The sequence below is a fragment of the Lonchura striata genome, chromosome 27, assembly GCF_046129695.1.
Source record: "Lonchura striata isolate bLonStr1 chromosome 27, bLonStr1.mat, whole genome shotgun sequence".
In the NCBI taxonomy this organism is placed as follows: Eukaryota; Metazoa; Chordata; class Aves; order Passeriformes; family Estrildidae; genus Lonchura; species Lonchura striata.
Genome location: NC_134629.1, coordinates 6,085,576 through 6,100,385, shown reverse-complemented (window position 1 = coordinate 6,100,385; position 14,810 = coordinate 6,085,576). Strand labels below are relative to the sequence as shown.

The 14,810-nt window shown below is 61.4% G+C and overlaps 2 protein-coding genes across 3 annotated transcripts; both read right to left on the bottom strand.

The window, feature by feature from the left end:
* Nucleotides 1–93: 93 nt before the first annotated feature.
* Nucleotides 94–8,879, bottom strand: DDX23 (DEAD-box helicase 23). 2 transcript variants are annotated; one of them, XM_021548273.3, is made up of 17 exons: nt 8,800–8,879; nt 7,961–8,163; nt 6,306–6,404; nt 6,091–6,187; nt 5,933–5,998; nt 5,300–5,438; nt 5,089–5,222; nt 4,897–5,009; nt 4,661–4,804; nt 3,675–3,900; nt 3,424–3,569; nt 2,705–2,882; nt 2,383–2,625; nt 1,586–1,737; nt 1,363–1,471; nt 1,086–1,260; nt 94–666 (listed from the first exon to the last, which is right to left on the bottom strand). In XM_021548273.3, exons 2-17 carry the CDS (start codon nt 8,161–8,163, stop codon nt 443–445), a joined length of 2,448 nt encoding a protein of 815 aa, XP_021403948.1. In that variant the 5' UTR covers nt 8,800–8,879; the 3' UTR covers nt 94–442. The 2 variants fall into 2 exon arrangements, with proteins under 2 accessions (XP_021403948.1, XP_021403949.1); XM_021548274.3 differs by having other exon boundaries at nt 5,089–5,219.
* A 675-nt stretch (nt 8,880–9,554) lies between these two features.
* Nucleotides 9,555–14,798, bottom strand: RND1 (Rho family GTPase 1). The gene is made up of 5 exons (XM_021548268.3): nt 14,641–14,798; nt 14,468–14,555; nt 12,327–12,436; nt 11,842–11,976; nt 9,555–11,066 (listed from the first exon to the last, which is right to left on the bottom strand). The coding sequence occupies exons 1-5, from the start codon at nt 14,758–14,760 to the stop codon at nt 10,821–10,823; spliced, it is 699 nt and encodes a 232-aa protein (XP_021403943.1). The 5' UTR covers nt 14,761–14,798; the 3' UTR covers nt 9,555–10,820.
* Between the last annotated feature and the right edge of the window lie 12 nt (nt 14,799–14,810).

Genomic DNA, 14,810 nt, shown 5'->3' with positions numbered 1-14,810 from the left:
GGTGCTGCTGGCTTCTGTCTCCGTGGGAGGTGGCACCCAGGGGCTGGGCCATAGCACCCAGGGAAGGGAGAGGATGAGGAGGCGACAACGGTAACGCTGCTGCCGGTTTATTCCTGCAGCCTGGAGCTTCAACTACAAAAAAAACCCCCAAAAACCCAAAGGATGAGGTGCAGACAGTTCCCAGGACAGCCAAAAAACCAGCCCCACCCTGGCAGAAGGGAGGGACCGGCCCCCAAACAGCCTCCAGCAGCTCCTCCGCTCCGTGGGGAAGGTGGGGAGGGGGACTGGGAGAACAGGGGGGATGTTTTGGGATAATCCCAGCCCCACTCTCTGCTTTGTGGGCAGTCCTTGGGTTGCACAAGGAGCTGGGGAAAGAACAGCCAGAGCAGTCCTGGCAGCCTCGCTGGTCCTGTTGTCCCTGGAGGGGTGACAAAGAGGGGCCTCAGGCGAAGATGGTCTCCTCCCTCCGCTTCTTGGTGAGGATGGTGCCTGGCTTGTGCTGGGCATCGGGGTGGTTGGCCAGCTCGGGGGGGCACGAGGACACGGGGCTCTCCAGGATGGCCTGCTTGAGGTCGTAGAACACCGTAGAGTCCTCCTTGGTGAGGAAGGTGATGGCAACACCGCTCTTCCCTGCTCGGCCCGTCCGCCCAATGCGGTGGATGTAATCTGGGGGGGAAAGTGAAGGGCTCAGCGTGGGCAGTGCCAGGGCTGGGCACTCCCTGCAGCCCCCCCTGCACTCCCAGTACCAGGGCTGGGCACCCCCTCCACCCCCAAAAACCAATGCCAGGAACCTCCCCATCCCTTGATACAGGCAACACTGGGGCTGGGCACCCCCCACACCCTCAGCACTGGGGCTGGGCACCCCCTCCATTGCAAGAACCAGGGCTGGGCACCTCTGCAATCCCCCTGGTGAGGGCAGTACCAGGGCCAGGCACCCCCTGCACACCCCGTACCAAAGCTGGGCAACGTCACAGTGTGGCAGCACCGGGGCTGAGCAACCCCCCAAAGCCCCTCCAGGGCAGGTAACAGCAGTGCCAAGCACCCCCAGCACGGGCAGCACGCCCCCCACTGCCCCCCAGGCTCACCCTCGATGTTCTTGGCCATGTCGTAGTTGACCACCATGGAGACGTCGTGGATGTCGATGCCACGTCCGGCCACGTCCGTTGCCACCAGGATGTCCTTGGCCCCAGCCTTGAGGTTGGAGAGGGCGAACTCCCGCTGCTCCTGGCCCTTCCCACCGTGCAGGGTGCAGGCATTGTACTGTGGGAACAGGGGGAGGTCAATGGGGGGCACAGCACAGAGTCCCCACGTGGGGGACGAGGGGGACAGGGCTCAGGGTGAGCCCTCCCAGCCCAGCCTCACCCCCATCTTCTCCAGGGATTTGGCCAGCACATCGCAGCCCTTCTTCTGGTTGACAAAGATGATGATGGGCGGGTCGAAGCCCTGCTCCAGGATGGCCAAGAGCTTCTTCCTGTAGAGCGGAAAGAGGAGGAAGAGACAGTTGGGCAAAGAGATGCTGAAGCAACCCACAGAGTCCCCTTCGCCTTCCAACCCTCCAGGACACCCCCAAATCCGTGCTCCTCACCTCTTCTCGGACTCGGACATGAGGAAAACCTTCTGCTCCACCCTCTCGTGGGGTTTGCCGGCCGAGCCGATGTAGACCACGGCCGGGCGCCGCAGGTAACTGCGGGCCAGGCGCTCCACGGCCGGCGGCATGGTGGCCGTGAACATGACAGTCTGCAAGGCAACAGTGACATCCTGTGAGGTGGCAGTGTCCCCCCCGTGAAGCAGGAATGACCCCCGTGGGGCAGGGAACATCACCCATGGGGCAGGCACATCCCCCAGTGAAGCAGGAATGTCCCCTCCATGGAGCAGGAGCATCACCCATGGGGCAGAACGTCCCACAGTGAGGTTGGAACGCCTCTGATGGGGCAGGAATGTCCTCTCCATGGAGCAGGAACATCACTCATGGGGCAGGCACATCCCCCAGTGAAGCAGAAATGACCCCAGTGGGGCAGGAATGTGTTCCCACAGAGCAGGAACATCCCTCAATGAAATAGGAACAACCCCAGTGGGGCAGGAACATCCCCCATGGAGCAGAAACAACCCTCAATGGGGTAGGAATGAGCCTAGAAGGGTAGGAATGTTCCCCAGTGGAGCAGGAACATCTTCAGTATTTCCCTTTGGGGCAGGATTGTCCCCCATGGAGCAGAAATTCTCCCAACAGGGCAAAAATGTCCCTTTGTGGGGTAGGAATGACCCCTCACAGAACAGGAACATCCACCACAGAGCAGAAACGTGACTCCCACTCCCTCAACCCCTTCCCCAAAAGCCCAAATTGTCCCTCCTCACCCCACAGGAACCCTCCTCGTCCACACCCACCTGCCTGTACTTGTGCTTCCCGGACTCGAAGTTGGCCAACATCTTCTCGGGGTCCTCAGCCTCGTCGGTGTCGGGTTTCTGGTTGCTGACGGGCATGTGCTCCAGGATCTTCTGCACGTCGGGCTCGAAGCCCATGTCGATCATGCGATCGGCCTCGTCCAGCACCACATAGGTGCAGCGGCTCAGCACCAGGTACCGGTTCTCCAGCACGTCGATGAGCCGGCCCGGCGTGGCGATGACGATCTGGGGGGCCGGGGGGTCGGTGAGAGGCAGCCCAAGGCCGAGCTGCCCCCCTGAGACCCCCCCAGCCCGCCCCGCTCACCTCGCAGCCCATGCGGAGGCGGAAGCCCTGGTCCTCGCGGGAGATGCCGCCGATCACGGCCACGGTGCGGATGCCCAGGGGTTTCCCAAATTTGATGGTTTCCTCCTCGATCTGCTGCGCCAGCTCACGGGTGGGCGCCAAGATGATGGCGTAGGGCCCCTGGTCTGATTCCTCGATGCTGCAGCACGGCAGGAGATGGTTGTGTCACCCACAGTGCCACATGTGTGCCCTCCAGTGTCACCCCGTCACCCTGTAACCCTGCCTCAATGCCCAACAGTGTCACCCTGTCACCCCATCCTGTCACCTCTACAGTGCCACCCTGTCCTGACCCCTGTGCAGTGCCATCCTGTCACCTCCACAGTCCTGATTCCCTGCCACTCCAACATGTCACCCTGTAACCCTGCCTCAATGCACCCTAACAGTGTCACCCCATCCTGTCACCTCCACAGTCCCAATCCCTGTGCAGTGTCACCCTGCCACTCCACCATGTCACCCTGTAACCCTGTCTCAATGCACCCTAACAGTGTCACCCTGTCACTCCATCCTGTCACCTCCACAGTCCCGATTCCTGTGCAGTCCACCATGTCACCCTGTAACCCTGCCTCAATCCCTGTGCAGCGTCACCGTCACCCCATCTTGTCACCTCCACAGTCCCAATCCCTGTGCAGTGTCACCCTGCCACTCCACCCCGTCCCGTGGGCAGCGTCCCCGGCCCGCACCGGTCGATTTTGGGCAGGGTGGTGATCCACACCAGCAGTGGGATCAGGAACGCCGCTGTCTTGCCGCTGCCGGTCTCGGCCACGCCGATGATGTCCCGGTTCTGCAGCCCGATGGGGATGGCCTGGCGCTGGATCGGGGTCGGCTCCTGCCGGGGGGAGCAGGTTGGGAGCAGAACTTCCCCTGTTCCCCCTCTCCAAACCCCTGACGACCCTTTTTTCACCCCTCCCGAGCTCCCCCTCTCCGTGCCCACCTTGTAGCCACACTTGTCAATGACCTCCAGGATGTGGGGGGGCAAGGAGGAATCCTTCCAGGAGCGGATGGGATTGGGGATCTTGCCCCCTTTGGTGGTGATGCTGTAATCCTCACGGAAGATGCGCCAGTCCCTGTCCGTCATCTCGTCCAGCTTCTTCTGGGACCAGTGCCGGTCATCCCAGCGCTGCTTGGCCTCCTTCTTCCGCAGCTTCCGCAGCCGCGCCCTGCGGAGGGATGGGGAAAGGGAGAGGGAAAATGGGGAAAAGGGAATGCGGGGGACAAGGGGAATGGGGAAGGGAAAAGGGGAATGGGGAAGGGAAAAGGGGAATGGGGAAGGGAAAAGGGGAATGGGGAAGGGAAAAGGGGAATGGGGAAGGGAAAAGGGGAATGCAGGGGGAAAAGGGGAATGGGGAGGGAAAGGGGGAATGGGGAAGGAAATGGGGAATGGGGAAGGAAATGGGGAATGGGGAAGGAAATGGGGAATGGGGAAGGAAATGGGGAATGGGGAAGGGAAATGGGAAAACAGGGAATGGGGAAAAGGGAAAGCAGGATGAGGAAAAGGGGATAGGTAAAGGGGGTGAGAGAAAAAGGAATGGGGAAAGGAAAGAGAAAAGTGATGGGGAGAAAGCAATAGGAAACGGGAGATGAGGGAAAAGGGAATGGGGAAAGTGGGATGCAGAAAGGACAATAAAGGAAAAAGAAATGGGGGAAAAGGGAGAGGGAAAGGGGATGGGACAAATGGGGGTGAGAACAAGGGAATGAGGGAGAGGGATGAAGGCAGGGCAAGGAAAGGGATGACAAAAGGGAGTGAGGAAGGTGAGGAAGGGGAAGGAGGAAGCGGACAGGGCTCACTCTGTGCCTCTGGAACCCTTCTGCCAATTTCCTGCAGGACCTGCTGCAGCCCAGATCCACATCCCGACCAAGCTAAGCCAGCCATGACTCCACACACCCCTCAGCACCCTCCCAGCTTCCCCAAAAGCTCACTCCTCCTGCTCCTTCTCCTCCAGCGTCCGCCTCTTCTCCATCAGGTCCCCGTAGAACCGCGACTGCTCCCGCTTCTGCTGCTTCAAGTCGATGCCGGCGATGAAGCCGCGGCCCAGCAGCTGCACCTGGTGCCTCTCCTTGTACCTGGAGCAGGGTGGGAGCATCAGCAGCAGGCCTGGGGGATGCCTTGAACCCCGCAGGGACACCCCCAGCCCTAGGGGCACCCCAGCACTCACAGGGGGTTGTAGTCGATGGACGTGTCCTCCGACGCGTCCCACTCGAACACGAACTTGCGGTCGTTGAGGTGCCGCGTGCGCCGGCGCTTCTTCACCCCGCCCAGGTACCGCTCCTGCAGGACCCCGGCCTCAGTGGGGACCTCCCCATCTTCCCCCCAGCCCCCCCATCCCCGAAGCAGCCCCCGGGCCCACCTTGATGGCATGGAGCTCTTTGCTTTTGTCCTTCTCCTCCCGGATCTTCTGCCTGCCCTCCTCGTCCTCGGTGCCGTTGGTCTCGCGCTCCATGCGCTCGCGGCGCTCCCGGCGCTCGCGCTCCTGGGGGTCTTCTGGGGAGCAGGGGAAGGGGCTCAGAGCCAGCACCCGCTCCGAGGGCTGGGTGGGGTCTCCAGGGATGAGCCCTTACCCAGCATCTTCCTGCCCATCTCCTGGAATTGTTTCCTCTTCTTCCTCTCCTCCTCCAGCAGCCGCTGCCGCTCCTCCACCTCCTGCTGCCGCCGCCGCAGGGCCTCGGCCTCCCGCTCCGCCTTGGACAGGAACTTGGGCTGCCGTGGCAGAGAGGCAACGTCACACTGGGCCCTGCCTACCACCCCCGTGCTGCTGGGGGTCCCCTCAGCCCTCTCTGCTCCTTCCCGGACCCCCCAGGCCTCCCCCTCCCTCCTGGGTTCCTTCTCTCCCTCTCTGGATACCCCAGACCTCTCCACTCCCTCCCCGTGTCCCCCAGCCCTCCTTTCCCTCCCAAGGCCCTTCTGTGCCCCTCACCAGACCCCTCAGCCTTCCCAAAGTCCTCCTGCTCCCTCCTGGGGGTCCCCCAGCCTCCCTTCTTCCTCCCCTGTCTCCACAGCTCCCCAAGTGCCCTCCCTGCTCCAGCCCATGATCCCTCCCAGTGTCCCCTGGCACTCCCTGCTTCCTTCTGGGGTCCCTCTGCACCCCCCAAGTTTCTCAGCCCTCCCTGTTCCCTCCTGGGGTCCCCCGTGCAGCATCCCCACAAACATCCACACCCCCAGAAGAGGGAAGAGGCTCCTGTTCCTTCTCCCACCTTGGCTTCTGCCTCCTCTTCTGCCTTCTTCTTTGCCAGCAGCTCCTCCAAGGACAGCGGCTGCGCCTGCAAGAGAGGCCAGACATCAGCACCGCTCCTGGAATCCCCTGGAACCACTCCCCAGGGCCCTCCTGGAGCCACTGCCACACCCTCCCCACCTTCTCCTTCTTCAAGGCATTTTCCTCCTCTTCCTCTGCTTTCCGGGCCTCCCGCTCCTTCCGCGACTTGGAGTCCTTCCCCCTGCCCGGGGACAAACTTCCAAGGAAAACAGCATGGAATAAGAGACACCACCAAGCACAGCCCTGAGGGATCTCCAACCTCCAGGGGGTTTAGGGGAGAGCAGGAACCCCTCAAAGAAACGGGCAGGACCCACCTGGAGCGCTTGCGGTCCTTGTCCCGCCGGTGCCCATCCTTGTCCCTGTCCCGCTCCTTCTTGCCGCGGTCCCGGTCGCGCTCCTTGTGCCGCCGATCCCTGCGGGATGGGGGATCAGAGCCCGGCCCCACAGCCCTCACACCCCCCTTCTGGGGTTTTGGGGGGCCGGGCAGAGGTTTGGGTTCAAACAGCTGAGATGTGGCTCGTTTGGAGATTTCCTGGCCAATGCAGCAGTGAGCGGGGTGGGCTCAGTGCTCCTGCCAGCGTGCAGGAGCACACAGAATCACAGGATATCATTATTTGCAGTGCTTTTATTAAGAGCTTGGAGTCAGGGGTACAGCCCCAAATCTGACTCCGACACCCATTTTGAGCTGAATGTATTTTATATTCTATCCTTCTATAACTTAGACATTAATTTGCATATTAATTATTACATTTACATTGTTTAGGAACACAAATAATCACAGGATATCATTACCTGCAGGTATTTTTATTAAGGGCTCTGGGAATCAGGGGTACAGCCCCAAATCCGACTCCAACACCCATTTCAAGCTGAACATATTTTATATTCTATCCTTATATAACTTAGATATTAATTTGCATATTAATACATTGTTTAGGAACACAAATAATCACAGGATATCATTATCTGCAGGTGCTTTTATTAAGGGCTCTGGGAGTTGGGGTACAAACCCAAATCTGACTCCGACACCCATTTTGAGCTGAACATATTTTATATTCTATCCTATATAACTTAGATATTAGTTTGCATATTAATTATTAAATTTACATTGTTTAGGAACACAAATAATCACAGGATATCATTATCTGCAGGTGCTTCTATTAAGAGCTCTGGGAATCAGGGGTACAGACCCAAATCTGACTCCGACACCCATTTTGACCTGAATATATATTATATTCTATCCTTCTATAACTTAGATATTAATTTGCATATTAATACATTGTTTAAGAACACAAATAATCACAGGATATCATTATCTGCAGGTGCTTTTATCGTTACATAACTCACATATTAATTATTAAACTTATATTGTTCTGTTGTACACACTGACATGAGTTTCTCATCATCTTTCTTAGCTCACTGACCACAGTTTCTCATGATTATTCTTATGATTAAACAATAATTATATTTAATTACTAAACAATCATCACATCTAACAATATTTCAATTAGCATGTCCTAGCTACACAGTGCAGTTGTAGCAAGTCCGAGTTCTCCATGTGCTTAAGGAATTTATTTTTCCAGGACTTACTAAGCTGATTTTTCCTTTTAACCCTAAATCCCCACGATTTTAAAACCCTTTTACTATCACTCCCCATCCCCAATTCCTGCTGGGAGGCAGGGTTGGGAGGCAGCCTCAAACTTTAAAAGGGAAGCTAGTTTTAAAATAAAATACCGTTATTAGTTTTTTCTTTGTGTCCTCTTTAAAAAGGTATTTAAAAAGCTTATTAATTTTTTCAATAAAAATTTGATTTTTTCAATTAAAAAATTCATTTTTTAATTAAAAAAATGATTTTTTTTAAATTAAATAAATATTTTTTTAATTAAAAGAAAAAACAAGAATAATCAGAACGTTTCTCCTCCCGCTTTCCTTTCCCGTTGCCGAAGCCTTCGAAGCCCCGGGGCTGCCTCACCTCTCGGTGGATTTGGAGCGGGAACGGGAACGGGAACGGCTCCGCCGCCGCTCCCGGGATCGGTGCCGCTTCCGCTCCTTGGCGGGGGAGCTTTTCCGGTCCCGCTCCCGCTCCCGGTCCCGTTCAGGGGAGCGGGAGCGTTTCCGTTCCTCCTTCACCGGGGATGAATCCCGATCCTTCTTGTCCGCCAGTTCTCCGGCCATCTGCGGGGGGATGCACCGGGAGGGTCGGGGACGCACCGGGAGGGCCGGGGGACGCACCGGGAGGGTCGGGGACGCACCGGGAGGGTCGGGGACGCACCGGGAGGGCCGGGGGACGCACCGGGAGGGCCGGGGGATGCACCGGGAGGGCCGGGGGATGCACCGGGAGGGCCGGGGATGCACCGGGAGGGCCGGGGATGCACCGGGAGGGCCGGGGGATGCACCGGGAGGACCGGGGAATGTACCGGGAGGACCGGGGAATGTACCGGGAGGACCGGGGGATGCACCGGGAGGACCGGGGGATGCACCGGTGAGAGTGGCGAACCTGGGAGACGGAACAGAGGGACCCCAGCAAGGAGCGGGAAGGGCTGGGGGGCCCCGAGGAGAGAACGCAGAGGGAAGGGGGGACCCCGAGAGGGCAGAGGGAGCCCCGGGGGGGGTGGGTGCGGGGAGTCCCGGGGAGCCCCGGAAAGGCTCCGGCCGGCCCGGGGGACGCGGCGCAACGGCGCTCCAGGCCCTGCCGCCGGTGCCCAGCAGCGGGGCGGTGCCCGGTGCCGCTGCTGCAGGGCTCTCCGGCCGCCTGGGCCCCCAGGAGGTTCCCGCAATGCCCCTCGCTCGCTCCCGCCGGTCCCCGCTCACCGCCGCGGCCCCGGGTTCAGCGCCGCCGCTCCGCCGCCATGTCTGCCGCGCCCGCGGGGCACGCCGGGACGGCGCGGGACTACAGCGCCCGGCAGCCCCCGCGCCCTTGGACTACGACTCCCGGCAGCCTCTGCGCCCTTGGACTACGACTCCCGGCAGCCTCCGCGCTTTTGGACTACAGCTCCCGGCAGCCTCAGCGCCCCTGCGCGGTCGCAGTACCGCCGCGCTCCGTGATCCTTCCGCCGCGCGGCAGCGCCCCCCTCCCCATGGCAAAGAGTCCCCCGGGACGGTGTCCCCGTGTCCCCGAGCCCCCCCGCAGGCACCTCCTGCTCACCCAAGTGAGGTCCCAGAGCACCCCAAATCCTGGGTGGGCCCCTCCCGAGTCAGTGTCCCCCATGTCCCTGCGCACCCCAAATCCCACGGGGACCCCCCCAGCCCTGTGCGCCCCAGACTGGCCGGGGACCCCCGAATCAGAGTCCCTGCAGGAGCCCCAGACCCCCACTGCGTCCCCATGCACAACACAGGGGGGTCCCAGGTGGAGTCTGGGGGCAGGAGAGGTGGGGGGACCCTTTTGGCACCAACCCCCCCCCACCAAAGACACCCAGCCAGGGATTCTGCCTTCTGCACCAGCACCCAGGGGTGACAGCACAGCCCCATGTCGGTGTCACCATCACCAGTGACACCGACACATCCCGAAAGTCCCAACAGCCTCCAAAAAGCAGAATCCCTCCCCAAAGCACAGGGCCAGGCAGGGCTGCACATAGGTAGGTGTTATATTTCTGATAATAAATAAGCTTTTTAATAACACTGACATGGAACAGAGACACCCCCCCCCCCCAAAGACAGTCCATAAAACAGCCCCCCACCCCCCTCCCCAACCCACAGGGTCCCCCAGGGCCAAGCAGCAGATGAGGGGTGGGGGAAAGGGGGAGAGAACAGGATGAGTCCATGGATGAGTCCCATGATGTGCACCCCAAACCCCACAGGCATACCCAGGACAGGGTCCCTGCGTCCCCCAAACCCTGCAGTGACCATCCCAGGTGGATGTCCCTGAGGGTCTGGAAACCCCAAACCCTCCAGGGATCCCCCTGGTTGATGTGTCTGGGGTCCTGTGTGCCCCAAAACCCCCAGGGACCCCTCAGGGTTGATGTCCCCAAGGGTCTGGGCACTCCAAACCTTCCAGGGACCCCCCTGGTTGATGTCCCCAGGGGTCTGGGCACCCTATGGGTTGATGTCTCTGGAGTCCTGTGTGCCCCAAAACCCCCAGGGACCCCTCAGGGTTGATGTCCCCAAGGGTCTGGATACCCCAAACCCCTATGGGTTGATGTCTCTGGGATCCTGTGTGCCCCAAATTCCCCAGGGACCCCTCAGGGTTGATGTCCCCGAGGGTCTGGGCACCCCAAACCCTCAAGGGACCCCTCAGGGTTGATGTGCCTGGGGTCCTGGGCACCCCAAACCCCCCAGGGCCCCCTCAGGTTTGATGTTCCTGAGGGTCTGGGCACCCCAAACCCCCCAGGGACCCCTATGGGTTGATGTCTCTGAGGGTCTCGGCACCCCAAACCCCACAAGGACCCCTCGGGGTTGATGTCCCCAAGGGTCTGGGCACCCCAAATCCCCCAGGGACCCCTCAGGGTTAATGTCCCCAAGGGTCTGAGTACCCCAAACCCCTATGGGTTGAGGTCTCTGGGGTCCTGTGTGCCCCAAATCCCCCAGGAACCCCTCAGGATTGATGTCCCCGAGGGTCTGGGCACCCCAAACCCCCCAGGGACCCCCTCAGGGTTGGAGACCGGGGTGAAGACACCCCCCAGACCCCCTCCCCACAGGGGCAGCCCCCAAGGCTGTGGGGCTGGCGGGACAATAGCAGCACCCCCAAACCCTCCTTTTGAGTGGGGGGGGGGGGAGCTCCAGACTCCAGAACCCCATCCAGCCCCCCCACCCCATTCGGGGGGCTTCGGGAGCGGAGCGGGGGGTCCCAAAGGTGATCGTGGTGTGTATTTAGCGGGGTCATTCCTTTCCCCCCTTCACATGACGGAGCAGCTTTTTGCTTTTTCCTTCTTGAAGGCGGAGGAGATGAGCTCGGAGCGGCTGGGGAGGTGCAGGAGGCGCTTGGAGAGGCTGCGGGGGGGGCTGCGGGGCGGCGGGCGGGGGGCTCGGCTCAGGCAGAGCCCCGAGGCGCTGCGGAAGATGCTGTGCACGCTCTTCTCCGACGTGAAGGCCGAGCACTCCAGGTACCCCTCGGCACCCAGCTGCCGGGCGGCCGCGCAGCCCTGCGGGCAGGGGACGGGGCAAAGTGAGCCCCAAAACAGCAGGATAAACCCAAACCCATGGGGACAGCCCCAAAGTAAGCCCCAAGACAGCAGGACAGCCCAAAAAACCCACCAGGACGGCCCAAAAAACCCACCAGGACGGCCCAAAATTGAGCCCCAAAACCGTGGGACAGCCCCCAAACCCACCCCACACCATGCAGCCCTGCGGGGAACCACCCCCGGCAGGCAGGGGATGGGGCAAAGTGAGCCCCAAAACAGCGGGACAGCCCCAAACCCATGGGGACAGCCCCAAAGTGAGCCCCAAAACAGCAGGACAGCCCAAAAAACCCACAGGGACAGCCCAAAAAACCCACCAGGACAGCCCAAAACTGAGCCCCAAAACAGTGGGACAGCCCCCAAACCCACCCCACACCACGCAGCCCTGTGGGGAACCACCCCCGGCAGGCAGGGGATGGGGCAAAGTGAACCCCAAAACAGTGGGACAGCCCAAAAACACACCAGGACAGCCCAAAAAACACACCAGGACAGCCCCAGACCCACCCCACAGACTCGGGACAGCCCCAAAACCCACCCGGACAGCCCCAAACTGAGCCCCAAACCCACTGGGACAGCCCCAAACCCACCCCACCGACTCGGGACAGCCCCAAAACCCACCGGGACAGCCCCAAACTGAGCCCCACAAACACCCCAAACCCATCCCACAAACACCGAGACACCCCAAACTGAGCCCCACGAACACTGGGACCCCCCCAAAACCCAGCAGGACACCCCAAACCTGCTCGTAGGAGACGGGCGCCTGTTTCTGGTGCGAGAGCTCCAGCAGCGTGCTCAGGTCCGTCCTCAGGTCCGTCTTGCAGCCGATGAGCAGCACCCGCGTGTTGGGGCAATAATCCAAAATTTCCGTCTTCCACTGAGGGGTCGAGGCACACAGCTGCTCTCAGGGCAACCCCAAAAACCTCTCCCCACAGAGGCACCCCCCAGGACAGTGTCCTGACAGCCCTGAACCCCCAAACCCCACAGAGATCCCCCTGCATTGGTGTCCTCCCATCTCGGAGCCCCCCAAACCCCACGGGGACACCTCGGGGTGGTGTCCCCACATCTCTGAGCACCCAAAACCCCACAGAGATCCCCCTGCATTGATGTCCTCACATCTCTGAGCCCCCCAAACCCCACGGGGACACCTCAGGGTGGTGTCCCCACATCTCTGAGCCCCCCAAACCCCACGGGGACACTGTCCCGGGGCCTGAGCCCCCTCCCCACCTTCTTGGCCGCACTGTCGAGGGTCTCGGGGCGGCTGACGTCGAAGCAGAGCAGGACGGCGTCCGAGTCGCTGTAGCACAGGGGCCTCACGTTGTCATAGTAGGGAGAGCCTGGGGGAAAATTGGGGGGGTCACAGCTCAGCCCCCCCACCCCAGGGACATGGGAAAGGGGGTCTGGCTAAGGGACACGGCCCCTCAAATGGGACACAGCCCCCCAAAAGGGACAGAGGGACACACAGCTCTAGAGACCCCCAAAAGGGACAGAGACCCCGGTCCTGCCCGGGGTGAGGGCACGGCTCTAGAGACCCCCAAAAGGGACAGCTCCCCAAAAGGGACAGAGACCCCCAAAAGGGACAGAGACCCCCAAAAGGGACAGAGGGACACACAGCTCCAGAGCCCCCAAAAGGGACACAGCCCCTCAAGAGACACGAAGCCACCTCCTGCCTGAGGTGGCGTGCACCGCCTTGGAGCCCCTCCCCAAAAAAAGACAGAGCCCCCCAAAATAGACACAGCCTCACTCCTGCCCAGCATGAGGGTTCACAGTTTGGGAGAACCCCAAAAGGGACAGGGGAGCACAACTCTAGAGCCCCCCAAAACAGACACAGAATCTCAAAAGGGACAGGGGGGACACCGGTCTAGACTCCCTTAAAAAAGACAAATCCTATTCATGCCTGAAGTGTGTGCACCGAGCTCTAGAGCCCCCCAAAAGGCACAGAGCCCCCCCAAAACAAACACAGCACCCCAAAAGGGACAGAGGGACACACAGCTTTAGAGCCCCAAAAAACAAACACAGTGCCCCAAAAGGGACAGAGGGACACACAGCTCTAGAGCCCCCCAAAAGGCACAGACACCCCCAAAACAAACACAGCTCCCCTCCTGTTCAGGGTGGTGGCTCACAGCTCTAGAGAACCCCAAGAAGGACATAGGGACACACAGCTCCAGAGCCCCCCAAAAAGGACACAGCCCCCCAAAAGGGACAGAGGGACACACAGCTCTAGAGCCCCCCAAAACAGACACAGCCCCCCAAAAGGCACAGACGGACACACAGCTCTAGAGCCCCCCAAAAGGCAGAGACCCCCAAAACAAACACAGCAAGAGGGACGTAGGGACACAGCTCCAGAGCCCCCCAAAAGGGACACAGCCCCCCTGGGGCCGGGGAGAGGGGCACAGCTCTGGAACCCCCCCAAAACGCCACCTCCGTCCCCGCAGCCCATCAGCTGCATCGCGCCTTGGCGAGGCAGCGGGAAATGGAGCCCGCGGTGTTTATGTAACATCCCCCCCGCCCCCCGTTTTGGGGAGCCCCGGCAGCACCCAGGGGTGTCGGGGTTGGGGGGGAGAAGCCGGAGGAGGGGGTGGGACACGCTGCCACCCCCTCGGGGTCCTCGGGGACACGGAGCCACCAGCACCGCACCGGGGACCGCGGGGGTCGCGGCGCGGGGGAAAGGAGGGTGCGGGAAGGGGTCAGGGGGGTGGCGGGCTCCGGGATGTCCCTCCCGTCCGTCCCCCCCCGGCCCCCCAAAAGCCTCGGAGGGGTTTCGCAGCCCAGACGCTCCGTGCACAGAATAGCAAAGAGGCTGCGCCAGCGCATCGCCATGGCAACCGGGGACCGGCGGGGACCCCCCCCTACCGGGGGGGACACTGCAGCACCGGGCAGGGCTACCCCGACCCCCCCCGAAACTCTTCGGGGTGCCCCGGGAAGGGCAACACCGGGATACCCCATAATCCGCTCAATTCACACCATGGGGGGCTCAGCCTCCTGTGACCCCCCCAGGGTGTCTGGATCACCGTGGGGTCGGTCCCTGGGGAGAAGCTGCGCTCCCCACAGCCACGGATATGACCCCGGACCTGAACCCACCCCAGGGACCACAAAACACCCCCAAAACACCCCCGAGACCTCGCCACGGCCACCGGCGCCCCTCCCCGCCGCGCTGCAGGGCCCCGAGACACCCGAAACACCCTCGGGACACCAGAGCACCCCACCGCAGCGACCCCCCGCTCACTGCAGCATCCCGACCGTGACCCCCCCCCCAAAAAACCCCAAACCACCTTCCCCAGCAAACAACCGAGCCAGGGTCGGGCAGCCCCCGCCCCACTTCTCCGGTAGCCCCTCAAACGTGCACCGCGCGCGTCTGTCCCCGGTACCGGAGGTGTCCCAGAGGCTCAGTTCCACCCGCTGCTCCTCGCTGGCCAGGCACGCCGTGTAGTTCTCAAACACGGTGGGCACGTACGTCTGCAACGGGGCACCGAGAGCGTCAGCGCCCGGTTCCCGCTTGCCGGTGCCCGCTGCACGGTTCCCGGTGCCGCTGTGGGCTCACCTCGGGGTAACAATCCTTGGCCAGCACCTGCAGCATGGCCGTCTTGCCGCACTGCACGTCACCCACCAGCACCAGCTTGCACCGGGCCGGAGCGGCCGGCGCCGGCCTCCGCTCCCGCATGGCGGCGGCGGCGCGCGTGAACCCCCCCACTCGCACCCACCCACCGCCCT

Bases quoted from the DNA above. Each gene is read 5' to 3' on its own strand.
- DDX23 (XM_021548273.3), bottom strand. From the start codon at position 8,163: ATGGCCGGAGAACTGGCGGACAAGAAGGATCGGGATTCATCCCCGGTG. The intron at 1,738-2,382 runs GTGGGTGTGGAC...GTTGCCTTGCAG, and splicing joins GGAAGCACAAGTACAGGCAG to ACTGTCATGTTCACGGCCAC. The intron at 1,261-1,362 runs GTGAGGCTGGGC...CTGTTCCCACAG, and splicing joins AATCCCTGGAGAAGATGGGG to TACAATGCCTGCACCCTGCA.
- RND1 (XM_021548268.3), bottom strand. From the start codon at position 14,760: ATGCGGGAGCGGAGGCCGGCGCCGGCCGCTCCGGCCCGGTGCAAGCTG. The intron at 14,556-14,640 runs GTGAGCCCACAG...GCCCCGTTGCAG, and splicing joins CCAAGGATTGTTACCCCGAG to ACGTACGTGCCCACCGTGTT. The intron at 11,067-11,841 runs GTTTGGGGTGTC...CCCTGCCCGCAG, and splicing joins CGCCCGTCTCCTACGAGCAG to GGCTGCGCGGCCGCCCGGCA.